This window comes from Metopolophium dirhodum, chromosome 8, assembly GCF_019925205.1.
Source record: "Metopolophium dirhodum isolate CAU chromosome 8, ASM1992520v1, whole genome shotgun sequence".
NCBI classification, from domain to species: Eukaryota; Metazoa; Arthropoda; class Insecta; order Hemiptera; family Aphididae; genus Metopolophium; species Metopolophium dirhodum.
The window spans coordinates 21,484,326-21,500,257 of record NC_083567.1 but is presented as its reverse complement, the minus strand read 5'-3'; the positions used below and the strand labels follow the sequence as shown (position 1 = coordinate 21,500,257).

Sequence of the window (15,932 nt, the reverse complement as noted above, 5' to 3'; positions counted from 1 at the left end):
TAAAAGTTAAACATTTTATAAATTTTTAACCACAAAATAATTAATAAATTATAAATTTGATAAATGTTGTCAAAATTTGAACTTTAAATGCTTATAAAAAAAAATTGTGCATATGTATTTTTAATATTTTTCAACTGCTATTAGAACGATATATCAGGAGCCTTATATTAAATTTTCACGCTTTTTTACCCAACAAATAAAAATTTATTAATATTTATAGAAAAAAAAACTAAAAAAATTGAAAACTGACAATGTCCGTAAACAGCTCAAAAAGAGTCAAAATATTTTCAACATTTTATGGTGTATAGAAAATGCTAACATAAACATTCAGTGAAAGTTTCAAGTATCTACAGTCATTCGTTTTTTAATTACAATAAAATAAGAAAATAGTTACATGAGAAATCGAGTAAATATCAAATGTTGTAAAAATATAAATTTCAGACGCTCATAAAAATTTAATTTAAGTTTCTTCTAGACATTCTTTTTTTGATAAAGGTAGACAAACTTATGAGTAATCTTATATTACATTTTCAAATCTTAGATTTAAAAAGAAAAATTTTTATGAATTCTCAACTCAAAATAATTTGCTATTTTTCGTGATTTTTCCGTATTTTGTCAAAATTTGAACTTTAAATGCTTATAATTAAAAACTGTGACTAAGGATTTTTAATTTTTTTCATCTGCCTTTGAAACAATAAACTAGGAGCCTTCTATTAAATTTTCAAGCTTTTTTACTCAACAGATAAAATTTTATTGATATTTATAGAAAAAAAAACTAAAAAAATTGAAAACTGACAATGGCCGTAAACAGCTCAAAAAGAGTCAGAATATTTTCAAATTTTTATGGTGTATAGAAAATGCTAATATAAACATTCAGTCAAAATTTCATGTCCCTACGGTCATTTGTTTTAGAGTTACACCAAAAACCAAAATCGATTTTCTCGAAAACAGATTTTGCGTAAAAATTCCCGTTTTTCCTTAATTTTTCTTTTGTTTTTCACGTCGCTTGTGAAAACTACTGGGAAATTTTTACTTTTGACCCCCCAAAGTACCAACTAGATTCACTTTCCTATCAGAAAAGTTACTATTGAAGAAAATCCAAGCACTTTTACTGTCCTAAAAGGTGATGACAGACACAAAAATAAAAAAAAAAATAAAAAAAAAAAATAAAAAAAAAAACACACATCATTGTAGAATCAATACATTCATCGCTTCGCTCAGAATCTAAAATATTAATCAGAAATACAAAATTTAACATTAAATCATATGAAAATTTTCAAATTATAAAATATATAAAATATATAATCAAACAACTTTTAGTTTTAAAAAATATTTGGTTTTTACTTTTAACATAGATATGTTTTTGGGTTGTATACACATTACACAATAAAATGTTTCTGATGGATTTTTCGTAAGGTTTTTGTTGTCATAGTTACTTATTAACAAAAATATATTTATGACTCAGATTATCTTTGTAGGCGAAATATAATATCGAGTAGCGTGCTAATGTCCTATGATGGACTTTCTTTTTGAAACCTTTTTCCATAATAATATGTAATAACACAAAACCTGACAATAAGCCACAACATAAAATAAAATATAATAAATATAACGTGTCAAATCATTAAATTGTATATTATATTATATTTAAAATGTTCAGGTAGGTACCTATAATATGGGACTATACGAGCGTACGGTGGCGCTACCAGGATTTATATTCAAGGGGGAGGGTCCAAAAATATTTATTTAATTATCTACCTACTGGTTTTCTGTTCCTTTCCTGAGTATATAAATAAAATTTTTTTTAAATGTTATAAATTTTATAATATTCGAATTTTAAATGCTTATAAAAATAATTGTTCCTCTGTATTTCCAATATTTTTCAACTGCCATTGTAACAATATATCAGGAGCCTTGACGCGCGTATTAAATTTCAAGATTTTTTACCTAGCGAATATAATTTTATTGACATTTATAGAAAAAAAAACTAATAAAATTGGAAATTGAAAATACCTGTAAACAGCTAAAAATATTTTGAAAATGTTATGGTCTATAGAAAATGCTAATATAAACATTCAGTGAAAATTTCTTTTATCTACATATTCATGTAGAGAAAAGATCATTTGTTTTAGAGTTACTAAAAACCAAAATTGATTTTGTGTAAAAGATCCCTGTTTTTCTTCATATTTTTTTTGTTTTCCCGGTTCTATTGAAAATTACTGGGAATTTAAAATTTTGACCTCCCCAATGCACCAGCTAGATTCACTTTCCATCAAACAAGAACTGAAGTTGAAAATTGAAACATTATTTCGACTACCTATACTCATCGTGTACAGACACAAAAATAAAAAACAACACACATCATTGTAAAATACATTCATCGCTCCGCTCATTCTGCAGAATCTAAGCAGAATAGAAAAAATCCATAATATATTATCTTAATTTAAATGTACTAAAAATATTGTTTTAAACACTAGTTTTAAACAACGTTTAAAACAATCAATATGTTTTTTTTCTAATGTTTAAACGTGTCTTAAACAAACATTTAAAAATAACAACCCTGGTTCGTGGTAACGTAATACCGTTGATTATAAATAGTATGTATTGTACATAGGTACTATGTACAATCAATGGTAATACGTGGTAATGTAATACTATAATCGTAGCACAGAACAATTATCATAGACATGAATATCATAATATTATAGACTGCAGCGTAACAACTGATGTGGCATGGTCGCCGGAGGAGGCGAAACTGTTGTGTATAATAAAAAACTGTTATCTCCTTCGACTATACGAAAATTACATCATGAAAAAACCCATTAACCAATGAACAAAATAAAAAAACAAGAACATTCAACATTATCAATGCCAGTGTTCAATATTTTTCTATGAATCGTACAAACTACAAACTACAAACTACAAACCATAAAAAAATAATAAAATTTCGTAGACCGTAGCAAACGTTTTACGATTATAATAATATTATAATACATATTATTCACATTATACATTATACACATTAAGATTAAAAATATTATTATATTGTCCTAACCGTTCTCGTCAACCGCGTTCGATCAGTTGGATGATAATAAATAAATTGCATCGCATTCGGCTTCCTGGTTGGGAAACAGGCGAAAACTCGCGGTCAATAATATTATAAGATCAACTATCAAATATTCAAATATTAGTATTTAGTATATTACGTACACTAATAATTGTACCCTTGAAGTTTGTACTATAATAATTAATATTGTTGTAACTTGTCGCCGCGCCGTCGGGAAACCGATCGTTTTAACGTTTCTAATTGCCGATAACGGCGGGCGGCGGCCGGCGGGACTATACGTTATCGTTTTCAGCAGCGGCGTTGCTGTCACAACGACAAAATATTAAATATTAACTTCCCGTGCGTAGGTATAAACGGTATAATAGCTCGGCCGTATATCATAGAGAGATAATAATGTTCTAACGATGAATAATAAAAAATTATCGTAACTAATTATTACACTAAGCCTTGCGAGCTCGGCCATAGACAAGACGGCTGCCGACGAGAGACGAGTGCCTATGTAGACGCGTCTTCGTTGAACGCGATATGCCAATATCGTAAACTATTGCAGTGCACTTCAACTATAATAATAAGCACGTTTCACACTGCGCGATATTCGGTTCGGTTCCTCCTCTCGTCGCCCGCTAATATCGCCGCCGTTGGTCCGTTCAGTCTTCTTACGTTACATAACACATCTATGGTTCAGTCGTCGCCCGTCGTCAAGATCGTCATGCACGTCGTTTGCGACGACCCGAAATCGCCGACGAACGCCTCCAAGCCGCCGGTCTTCAACCCTACGCCTGTCTCCACACTCTGTCGACGTCCCAAATTGACGATGAAGTAGGATGGTCGGATGGATGTGAGCGGTCTCACCGCGACGGTTAGCTCGCTGTTTGCGATTCTACCATAGAACACTGTCTACTATGGTACGTACCTTGGGCACTTGCACTTCCAGTCATGACTTTTTGTGAATTGTGTCAAACTCCTTGATAGGAGATAGGTATTCTAATTTTGGTAGGAAGGTATATTTTTAATATTACACCGTAACGACATACAACAATTGCTTGGTGTCTGTTCGTTTCTATTCTATTTGATTTGCGGTGTGAGTGCGTTAAATGCATAATTGTTTATATCCTCCTGAGAAATATCCAGAGTGATCTAACTAATTGTTAAACTGTCTAACCTTTGAATCTTTCACACGTACCCAATGTGCTGTTGTTTAATAATACACAAACATTGATAGGCACTAGTTTAACTATCCACACATAATACTCCATATTATATTACATATATTAATATTTTTTATTATTTGGATTTTGGGTATGAAAACTACTCATTATAAATATTCGTAAGAAATCAATGGGTACCTATTGTTTTAAACACTATCGTTTTTACCAAAAGGCAAAAAGTACCTAGCACTTATAAAATAAAATACCAGTAGGTAATACAAGTAATTAGTCTAAAGAATTGGTCTTGTGTATTTTTATTTTATGGTTTTTTCTTTTTTTTTCTTTCAATGTCATAAATCTCTACACCATTTACGTTTAAGTCGACTTGGGGGGGTACTTGGGATTGTGATGGATGATAAGTTCTTGATGAGCAGATTTGAATGAGTTGATGGATAGTAATGAAATTTTCTATAGGAACATTTAGCTTTGTCGTGAATTGTTTTTAAGTTACAATCTATGTGTAGATTATGGTTTGATAATATGTATAGAGGTTTATTTACTAATTTTCTTAAGGTCATATTTTGAAATACTTGTATTTTATTTAGGTTGGACTTTTTAGCATTTCTTCATAGTTGGAGTCTGTATGTCCAAATGTGTTTTAATAAAGTTTTGTACTTGAGGAGTTTGATATTAATAGGGAGGGATGACTACCAAGAACAGAAATGTGACATAAAATATAAACTACAATCAAGTTAGTCTGAACGATTTTGTTTATTTACCTACTATTTAGCTGTATAATTTATAAGTTGAACAATTCCAAAGTAGTGAAAAATGTCTTAAAAAGAGTTAAACAATTTTAATATTATTTTGTGTAGTTGGCTAGTAGGTTATCTTAGGATTTAATTCTTCATTTTGTGTTTTAGTATCTATAGTAACCAAAATAGCACAATTGCTTGAAATTAATTATATTGGTACCTACTTTCATCATTATGATATTTAATTTTTTTGTTAACTTTATAATTTTAATAAGAATTTAGGTACCCTTTATTAATCATTTTATTTATTACAGTTGTAATAAATTAAAATATTTACCTTAGTTAAAATATATTCCAATTGTAATTCAATAACATTTAGTAGGCAGACACTTGTAAGTTAATTAAGGTCAAAACATTTGAATATGTAGGTAGGTTCTCCTCCTAGTTTTATTTTATTTTAAGTGGTCTTTTGTGGTACCCCTAGTAACTATTTATCTCGCTATTTATTAAATGCCTTGTTGAATATGATGAATTATTCAGTTATACAGTTTACATCTCAATAAGATAAAATATTTATTAAACAATAATAATTATTATTTTATTGTCATAATTTTAACGAATAAGAAGTCTAAAATTGGGTTCATGACTGTATATGTGAGTAGCTTATTAGTACTTGTATTATAGTTATACAGTTATACTATTATTGGTATGGTTACTTGTTGTATCTTATACTTAAATCTTTAATATCTAACTATTATACAATTTTAATTTTAAAGATTTTATACTTGGATATTTATATTAAAATTAAATAAAGGGTAGAACCTAGAGTTGGTCCTGAATTCAATTGACTAAAATTTAAAAATTAACTATACATAACCTTATTAGTAAAATCAATCTAATATCTATCTATTGAATCTTAAACATTTGATTTCGTAAATTTTTTGAAACAAAATAAATAATTAATAATACTGTGAATAAATATTTTTTCAGAATTAGCCAACATATAGAAAAAGTTTTTTTATACTAACAGCAATGAAAAGTGGTAAGAAAATATTTTTTTATGTATTATTTATTTTTAGTACTTACCTAACTTATTTAATTAATATACCATATTAAAAAGTTACCTACCTATAAACTATAAAATACTGTAATTTTAGATACCCATCAGATGGGTAAAAATTAAAACATAATTTTGTCGACAGTCGTCTATTTATTGCTAAACAAATAATAATATTATATTAAAAATAATATACTTTTAGAAAGCAGGTTTAGGTTATCAAGTGTAAGGACTAAAAATATAAAAAATGGGTTTCAACTTTTTTCCTCAAAATAAAAAGCAATTCAACAGTTCTTCTTTAACTCATTTATTCAATTTATATTTTATATCGTTACTTAATAAATGTATAGTTCAAAATGTAATTTTGTCATATTTTAGAATATGTCATTTAAGTAATTGGTACATATAGGTAGTAAATTTAAACGTTGTACATAATATTAAAAATAAAAACTTAATCAATATTATTATATTATAAAATATTTTTGTATAGTATTTATATAGTTTTGTATAAATTAAATTTGAAACAAGTAATGATTACCATAAAAGCATACACGTACAAATATATATGTATAATCACATACCTACCTATTTTTGATTTATAAGCATTTCCTAATGTGTTAGTTATAACTTAAAGATAAAGTGTTCCGATAAGTGTTCTGTGTAAACACTAAACAATTGTTTACACTATATGGATTCTTAGAAAAAATGATATTAAATTTAAAAATCAATACAATTACCTGATAATATGGTTCAATCTACAGGGTGATCCATTGAAATGTAAACACCCATTATTTTGAAAATATTATTTTTACATAATTTTATGTAATTTCAATTCAGCATTTCAGAAAAAAATTATATTTTTTATCGTTAAGATTTTTTTACTATTTTGAATAACAATTTATTTTATTTCATATTCCTAAGCATAATATTATTCGGAGTATTTTGATCAACAAATATACAATTTTGGACAAGTAGTTTGTTAGTGATATGCAGTTAAAGTTGTAGTGGTATAGAGTGGTACCAAGGATACCCCACAAAACGTTCTCCATTACTCTGCTAATATAAACTTTAAATAATTATAAGCTATAACTAATGAACTACTGCTCCTAAATTTGATTAGGTATAGATACATTGAAACACTCAGAATAACAGGGGTTACCAATTATTATTTTTGAAGGGCCACATTAGAATTCTAAGTACATATTTTCAACATATAATAGGACAATAGGTATTATTTTAAAATTGGATGTAATGAGAATATTATTTTTATTTTTTATTTATTATTTGCTATTGTTTTTAAACATTAAGAACAAAATTAATATTACAAACATTTGAAAAATTTAAAATAAAAATTAACTATAAATACAATAAAATAGAAATTTGTTTAGTGAGAAAAATTACAAATCTTGCTCTCGACTAACTGTCGATTTAATTTATCATTAGTGCATGATATCTTCATAATCATTTTGAGATATTTGTTGGTTAGCCGGGATCTGAACTTGTTTTTAATAATATAATTCATTTTTGAAAAAGATGATTCACAAACATACGTGGAGCCAAACATCGTACACATTTTCAGTATTAATAATTTTAGCGTATGGTATTTCTTTTCGGACACATATTTTAACCAAAATTAAATAATAATAATAAAAATTAAAAATAATAATTTAACCAATTAACACAAAAAAAATTACAATGTAATATAACGGCAGTAATCGACGGACTGACTACGTAGACGTAAAATCAACTAGAAGTGTCACCCAATGACCCAATTAAAGTTTAGATAAGATATGGCGATATGCTTTGTGACCAATTTATCACCAGTTGTTGGTGAAAACCAATAATATTTACAACAATAACACATAGAATGTTGTCGTAAAATGTGTTTTTATTTTTTGTCTGCGGGCCGGAAAAAATTTGTTCGTGGACCGCCATTTGGTGACCCATACAGAATAATATTCTGCTGAGGATTATGAAATAAAAATGTATTAATTTTGAATTAATTAGTGTAGTCACTTAAATGGATCTCACCTGGTATATTAGAGTTAAACCATACTAAATTAAATAAAGTTTTTGTTTATGAACTATGTTATTGTTATGTCTATTTATTAAACACATTGATTTAATAATTTTAACCGTAATCTTTTGTATGCTATAATATTTAATATTATATTTGTATGATATTATAATATGCGTAGTATTATTAAATTTATTACTCATTTGTTATTATACTTAATGGGTTTAAATGTAAAATGTATAATGTACCTATTAATGTGTATAGGTAGATCTATCGCTATTACCTATTACCATATTACATTTTATCTTTACAGCTTACTTGTTAATTGTTTAGTTAAATACTGAATAGAAAAGTGCTTATGTTGAGTTATACTTGATTACAATGTATGACTAACCAAAGAAAATTAAGGAATTAGTATATAACTAGTGTTCTAGACTTAAAACATCAATGACTACCTACCAAAAAACCATATTTCTATATATTTTTCTTTTTTTATGTCTTTTTTTTGGGTGAAGTACAGTTTTTTTTTAAATAATATAATTATATAACTGCTTAACATAAAGAATTTACATAATAAAGCAATATTTTATTTTTCAATTGGGAATGATTTTTTAAATAAATGGTTTTTTGCATATTCTACCCTTTTTGTTGTGTTAACAATTCTATGAAAAAAAAATGCTTATAATTAAATTCAAAATATTTTTTTATATTTTTGCCTAGGAAGGCAATATAATGTAACCCCTCTTTAATTTTATTTCTTGCTAGGCTGCAATCAATCATATTTCTTGATGAGTTGGTTGAATTTATATTCTGGTATTAGCTTAGTACAATAAAGTGAACTGATACCTAATACTTAAATTTTGATTTAGTTTAATATAACATTCTTAAATATAATACATATTAATATGTTTGCAAGATCCAATCATCTAGAAAAAATTCATAAAATAAGAAGAGTTTATCCATCAGGAAAGAGAGGTCAGTTTTAAAAAAAATTAATATTTTGAAAGAATTCTTCTCCATCTTTTTATTAATATTGCATTTTTATCTAGCAATACAATAGTAATTAACATTAAGTATATACTCATATTTGTATTTCTAAACTAATTTATGTTAAATTTAATATTTCAGTGTGTTGTGTTTTATAATAGTTATTGTTCATTTATAGGTACTTAAATAGTAACAAGAATTTTTTTTACCCTATTAAATTGTGTGTTATTGCTAGGATGTAGATTAAAAACCTAATTAATCAAATGAGTAAAAATTAATAGTACTAGCATACAGTTGTAAATATTAATGAGTATTATGTACTTACACTAACCAATGCATTAACAATATTAATTAAAGTAATTTTTTTTCAGACATTTTATATTTTAGCCGACCGGGCATTAAAAAAAATGCCATTCTAACCTTTTGTATCGGTGTAATATTTGGAATATTTTTTGCTTATACTACAGTAACCATTACTGAATGCCATTTTAAAGATATCAAAATATTTCCATCAAAGTTTTCATATGATTCGATTAGATACAGTGACCGTCATTCACATGGACATGATAATGAAGGTTCATTCAATGATTCACTCATTATGAAAGACCATGGGGAAAATGAGACATTACACTTTCGTAAGTTTAACTAATTATAATTTTTAAATAATTGTTTTATAAGAAATTACCATATAATTTTTTGTAAAAGCGAAAAAGGTTTTACAAAAGCTAAGAAAGCAATGAGGTGATAGTAGTAAGGAAATTCAGAGTATTTAAAATACTTAAAAACTATCGTAATAATAACATGAAGACTAAAAATGAATAACTTATTAAAACAGCCTTTTATTAAGTGTTATCCAATTTACTTTTAAAAAGTAAGTAAGTTACTTTGTTCATTACATGGAGATAAAAAAATGATGTCTATTTACTTGTTTCTCAAAAAAATTTACAATGAAATTATTTACTTTTAAGTAAAAAAATTAATTTGATACTTTTACATTAAATTTAATTAAAATTAATCTATTTATTTATGTTTATATATAAATTATAAAAGACGTGTTCTGACTGATTGATTCATCATCGCTTAACTGGAACCGCCAGAGTTATGAGTATGAACTTTGGTCAGTAGTTTTGTTATATTATGTAAAGACCCAGTAAGAAAGGATTTTCCTAAATTCGAATTTTAAAGAGAATTTTGTGATTCATGGTGGAAATTGAAACTTTTTTTTTGTTATAAATGGTTGCCATTGGTTACTTGGGCAGATCAGGTACATGCATGCATCAATCTTCACATTTACATGGCCGCAATTTAAACTATATCTTAAACCAAATTAATGTTTGTAGGGTATATAATTAAGTACTACTCTATTGATTTTGAGGAAAATCTCAAAGATTGTTTTTAAAGATATCAGAAAGAGATAATATTTTATGATGCGTAGCCCAAAATGTCAAACAAATGACAAATGGCCCCACTGGCCCTAACCTAAGGCTGGCTCTAAGCTCTGGTTAGAAGCAAAGGGCAAAAAAATAACAGAAGAAGTAGTCAAATATAGACAAAATCAAGTAAAATAGATTCTTCTGAAAGTAAAATTTGCTATGTTATGCTTTATAAATATACCAAAGTCAGAATATTAGAGTGACATTTAATTAAAATTGATACATGAACGCTGTCCTGACTAATTTCCATTAAAATATTGGTACCATCCGGCTCAAATCGAGATTTCTGAATATGGTACATTCTATAATTTTTTTTAATTATAGATGAAGATCTCGTGGCTCAAGAACTTAAAAAACGAATTAGAGTTCTTTGTTGGATCATGACTAGTCCTAGTAATCACATTAAAAAAGCAAGACATGTAAAAGCTACATGGGGTAAACGTTGCAATACATTACTTTTTATGAGTACTGTTAAAGGTAAGTACTAGCACCATACTTCTGATTTTAATATAATTAACTTAATTTTGTAATTTAGATAAAAGTTTACCTTCTATTGCATTACCCGTTAAAGAGGGTAGAGATTCCCTTTGGGGTAAAACTAAAGAAGCATTTAAGTACATACATAAACATTATAATGATTATGATTATGTGTTAAAAGCTGATGATGACACGTATGTAAAATTGTATTTTATATTTTTAAAATTAAATATTGTAATATTTATTTATTATGCTGATAAAAAGTTGACAAAATGTATCGGGGCTCAGAAATTCATGCATTTGTATATTTCTTAGAAAGATGTTCATTAAAATATGACACAAATATGTTTTGTCCAGTTGAAATTCAAAAAAATTATAATGCATATTTAAGGACTTTGTACATGTTAATAAATTAAAAAAAATTTTCAATCATTATAGAAATCTAATTTAAATATGGCTGTCTATATTTTAAATCATCCTACAGATTTAATAATTATTTTTTTATTGTGTATGCTTATATTTAATATTTGTTTTTAAATCAATAAAATTAATATTTTTATAATAATTAATAATACAAAATATAATAAATATTTTTAAACTTTGATAAATTATTTATTATGTATTTTTTTTTATTATAAGTTTAATCCCATATAAATGCATTTTTTATAAAAAAAATTGCATATTATTCTGCTTATTATTCAAGATTTTTTAGGTGCATATGCATGCACATATTTCATTGTTTTTTAGCTCATAAAGATCTAATTAATTAGGCAATGGTTGTATTTATATATTAGGCTTGTATAATATTTATTAACTAAATTACATTTATAATTATATTTTAGACATAATACCTTTATAATAAGTTAAATATATCACTAAAAACAATTTATATTTATAATATTATTCTATAATGATATCTATCCATAGTTAATAATTAATTTTATTCTAGGTATATAATAATTAAAAATTGATAATAATTTGTTGATGGAAAAATTTGTTGTTTAATTATTATTCATGTATATAATGATTTATAAATTTAAGTATTACAGTAATTTTTGTGATAATAATTTTACTTAAGAAGACGCCAAACATGTATATGTTGTCTCCGTCTTAGAAATGTACAACATGGAAAAAACTATTTTGGGCGAACTATACTCCCTCTGTATTTATAGTAGAATTACTAAAATTACAACGCATAGGGAAGAACTACTTTATCTGTGTTGTAGCGTTTTAATTTTTTTGATAGCACTTTCCAATAATTTTTAATAATTAAATGAAAAAAACAATAAAAACCTAATGTTCCCAATCTGATAACTTTAATAATTAAAGTTATCAGATTAATTAATTAATTAGGATAACATAAAAAACAATTAACAATAAAAATGCTTTGATAAGATTAAGTTCTTTTCTATGGTTTGTGTAATTTTGGTAATTTTACTATAAATATTAAATGCAGAGGGAGTTTTTGCTATGATGTACATTTGTAAGACAACACGTCATGTGGGTGTAGGGTTCTCTTAACAAATTTATATACAAATTATTTAAGATTTATTACTACTTTCGAATATTACATTTAACACTCCCCCTCCAACTCATGTATCAGTGCTATTCTTTTTAGGCAGCTAACCTGATCTAACAGAAGATCAATCATTTTATTTATTGTATAGTGATATTTTAGTTCTTTAGTAGCACATTACTAATTCTTTATTTCTTAATAAATTTGTATAATTATTTCAGGTATGTTGTAGTAGAGAACTTGAGGTATATGTTAACTTCATTTAACCCAAAAGATCCAATCTTCTTAGGTTGTAGGTTTAAACCTTATGTTAAACAGGGATACATGAGTGGCGGTGCAGGTAATTAATTAACACCAAGTATATTTTGTAGATTAATAACAGATTCTATATAAAATATTAATTATAAGTATTGTAACTGTAGTAAATTAAAAAATGCATTTAATGTTTATGTACTTATATTTATTGAGATTTTTTAAAATCAAAATCCTTTATAATAACTATATAATTTAAATTATGTAAATCCATTTAGGTTATTTGTTAAGCAAAGAATCGGTTAAGAGGTTTGTTGAAAAAGCTATACCTCATAAACAATGTCGGCAAGATAATGGTGGAGCCGAAGATGTAGAAATTGGTTAGTTTATTTTTTAGATTCTTTTAAAAAATAAAAAAATAAAAATGTTTGAATATTGTTATTATGTAGTTCATGTTTAGTGAATTTTTTTTCATAGTGTAAGTATGGTATTTTAGACCTATTGACCTATATTATTTCAAATTCTCAAAACTCTAGAGAATGAGAAATTGTGGTAAATAATTAGATATTAATTATTAGATGCATTTTATAACATTTTATACTAGAATTTGTATCAAGGTCATTATAATTATACTATTTTATTTTTATAATCTCTTCTGCAGCATTAGTTTGAAAACATGAAAGCTTAAGTAAAAATAAATATTCTGACATAACTTAAACTATAGCAAGAAATGTACTTAATGCATAAATAGTTAGTAAATGAAATAAAAAGTATATTCTATAAAATTTTTCATATATTGTATAATATTATCTGTTGCACAAGTGTGTTTACATTTTAAAATATTAATAAAATTATGTTTTTCTTTTAGGTATTTGTCTTCAATTAGTTGGAGTAAAAGCTGAGGATTCTCGAGATAGTTTAGGTCGTGGACGTTTTTTTCCATTTATTCCAGAACACCATCTTATACCTGGGCATACAGATCCAAGTTTTTGGTACTGGAAATATATTTACTATCCAATAGTAGAGGTAAAACTAAAACCATTAACAGCGTACCTACTAAACTCTAGTCAGTTATATAAATTGTTTTTATTATTTTTAGGGCATGGATTGTTGTTCAGATACCGCAATTTCATTTCATTATGTGAATCCTAATAATATGTATGTTCTCGAATATCTAATTTATCATTTACGACCATTTGGAGTGACTCAGAATATTGATCAAGCTACCGTAAACAAAATTTACCCTAACAAAGAGAGTAATGCTACAAAGACTGATCAGCCAATAAACAAAACACAACATGTATAAACTTGAATGAAAACAAAGTTTTTAAAATACTTTACTGTGTGATTACAGTGTTGCCTCTTATATTGTATATTATTTATATTTATATTTATACACAAATTAGAATAATTAGTTCCGTGCCATTTCCATGTTCTGTTTTTATACAGAACATCTTTTCTAGTCAATAACTTATTGGCAAATCCTAGTCAATTTGCTCATAAAGTTCTTATTGATGGAGCTTGATTTCTTTAAATTGTTCTTCTTATTATCTAAACATTCTAAATGAACAAAATAATTAAGTTATGCACTATATTAATTTATTTCTGTGCTATTTTTTTGTTAAATTATAAAATAAAATGTTATTTTATAATACTATCTTGATTTAATACATTTTAAAATGTTATCAAATGAACCAAAGATATTATTTTATATTTGCTTATAAATGTCACTAATAATATTTTTTTGCTATTAGTGATTTTTTTTTGTTTATAAATAAATGTTCTTTAATATAATATAGTGACTATACTACTTATTCTTGTATTGAAAATAAAGGGAATTTATATATTTTAATAAGTTGTGATTTATTTTAAAGAACAATGAATATTAGTCTATATTCTGGCCAACGAGAAAACATTACCGTTTCGCGCATGTAGGCTGCTGGCAGTGACTGGTCTGAGGTACAATTTCCCCCACTTTGTGCCTCAATGGTATAGGTTGTATATATATAAATTGAACCATCGAATGTTACTGAACGTACCGAACAATAATGAATCTTTATTGTTGAGTGGGGGATGTGTAGAATCGAAAGCATTTTGGTTGGGACATGGTAATGTTCTCTCGTGGGCCGGATTATAGTTAAATTTGGCTTCAATATAAATAGTTTAATCGAAAATGTCTTTAAACAAGTAACATTTTTTATGGTTTTTTCAAATATATAAACACTAAAATGTTTCCAAATTTCCTTCTGAATTAAATGTATTTATTATACAGTATGTATGTGTCCAGACTTCAGATAATATTGCTCCAATATGCTTGTCCAAATAATTTTTTTTTCAAATAGAAATGGAAACCCGGCATTAGAATATTAAAACTGGGTTCCATAAACAATTTCTGAACATTTAATGAACCGATGGTAAGCTAATGGTCTCTGAATTTTGACATGATGGCCCATAATTGGTTCATAAAATTTTAGTGAACCATTAAATTAATCATTTTGTTATGTGATCTGAACAACTGACATAATATTTTAATTAATAATATTATTTTTGCTCAATAGTTAATTTATAATTAATACAATTAGTGATCTCTTGGTTCATTGTTCAGTGTTAATATGTCACATGTCATAATTTCACATACATTCTCCAACAATACCACAATAGTTGAATAGTTAAAAACAGTTAATTATTATTTAATACTGCAGCAGACGTAGTAGTGGGGGTTCTAAAGATGTGTGTGTGTGCACGGCAAGCAACGCGCATCGCTATGTAACAATACGGCAAACTTTATGCTTCTAATATCTATTAAATAATTATTTTTTTTGGAATTTTCTCTTTTGATGGCTTATCTACACACCGAGTACTTTCGTTTAAAAAAAAAATTGTGAAAATCGGCCGGGTAGAACTTCAGATATAACAACTGTCACAAGAAATCGCCTCACGTTTTAATAATATATAAAGATTCTATGTTTAAATCTCGATGGTGACACTGAATATTGTGTATCAACAAGTTTAAATAATTTAAATATTAATAAAAATTTAGGGAAAGTATATGGGACCCCTGCCGTGCTATGATCATGAATTTATCAAGTTTTGATACAACTTAAAAATTGATTGAGTTGCAAAGACAAACTATTTTTGACTGACTTCTTAATTACTTACCTAGTCAATTATGAATTTATAATAAATTATCTATACATAGGGATTATGGATATAACTAAAAATT

At 26.4% G+C, this 15,932-nt stretch overlaps 1 protein-coding gene across 5 annotated transcripts; it reads left to right on the top strand.

Annotated features, from left to right (window-relative positions):
* The first annotated feature begins 3,116 nt into the window (after positions 1-3,116).
* LOC132950178 (glycoprotein-N-acetylgalactosamine 3-beta-galactosyltransferase 1-like) lies at positions 3,117-14,564 on the top strand. 5 transcript variants are annotated; one of them, XM_061021448.1, is made up of 10 exons: positions 3,117-3,972; positions 4,821-4,966; positions 5,961-6,012; positions 9,403-9,666; positions 10,789-10,941; positions 11,000-11,135; positions 12,679-12,797; positions 12,988-13,089; positions 13,578-13,735; positions 13,809-14,564. In XM_061021448.1, exons 3-10 carry the CDS (start codon positions 6,003-6,005, stop codon positions 14,013-14,015), a joined length of 1,149 nt encoding a protein of 382 aa, XP_060877431.1. In that variant the 5' UTR covers positions 3,117-3,972; positions 4,821-4,966; positions 5,961-6,002; the 3' UTR covers positions 14,016-14,564. The 5 variants fall into 5 exon arrangements, with proteins under 5 accessions (XP_060877431.1, XP_060877430.1, XP_060877432.1 ...); XM_061021447.1 differs by lacking the exon at positions 4,821-4,966 and having other exon boundaries at positions 3,119-3,972; XM_061021449.1 differs by lacking the exons at positions 3,117-3,972; positions 4,821-4,966 and adding an exon at positions 5,602-5,624.
* The last annotated feature ends 1,368 nt before the right edge of the window (positions 14,565-15,932 follow it).

Excerpts from the sequence above, each read along its gene's own strand:
- LOC132950178 (XM_061021446.1), top strand. The coding sequence starts at position 8,950 with ATGTTTGCAAGATCCAATCATCTAGAAAAAATTCATAAAATAAGAAGA. Across the intron at positions 11,136-12,678 it reads TTAAAAGCTGATGATGACAC|GTATGTTGTAGTAGAGAACT; the intron begins GTATGTAAAATT and ends TAATTATTTCAG. Across the intron at positions 12,798-12,987 it reads ATACATGAGTGGCGGTGCAG|GTTATTTGTTAAGCAAAGAA; the intron begins GTAATTAATTAA and ends AAATCCATTTAG.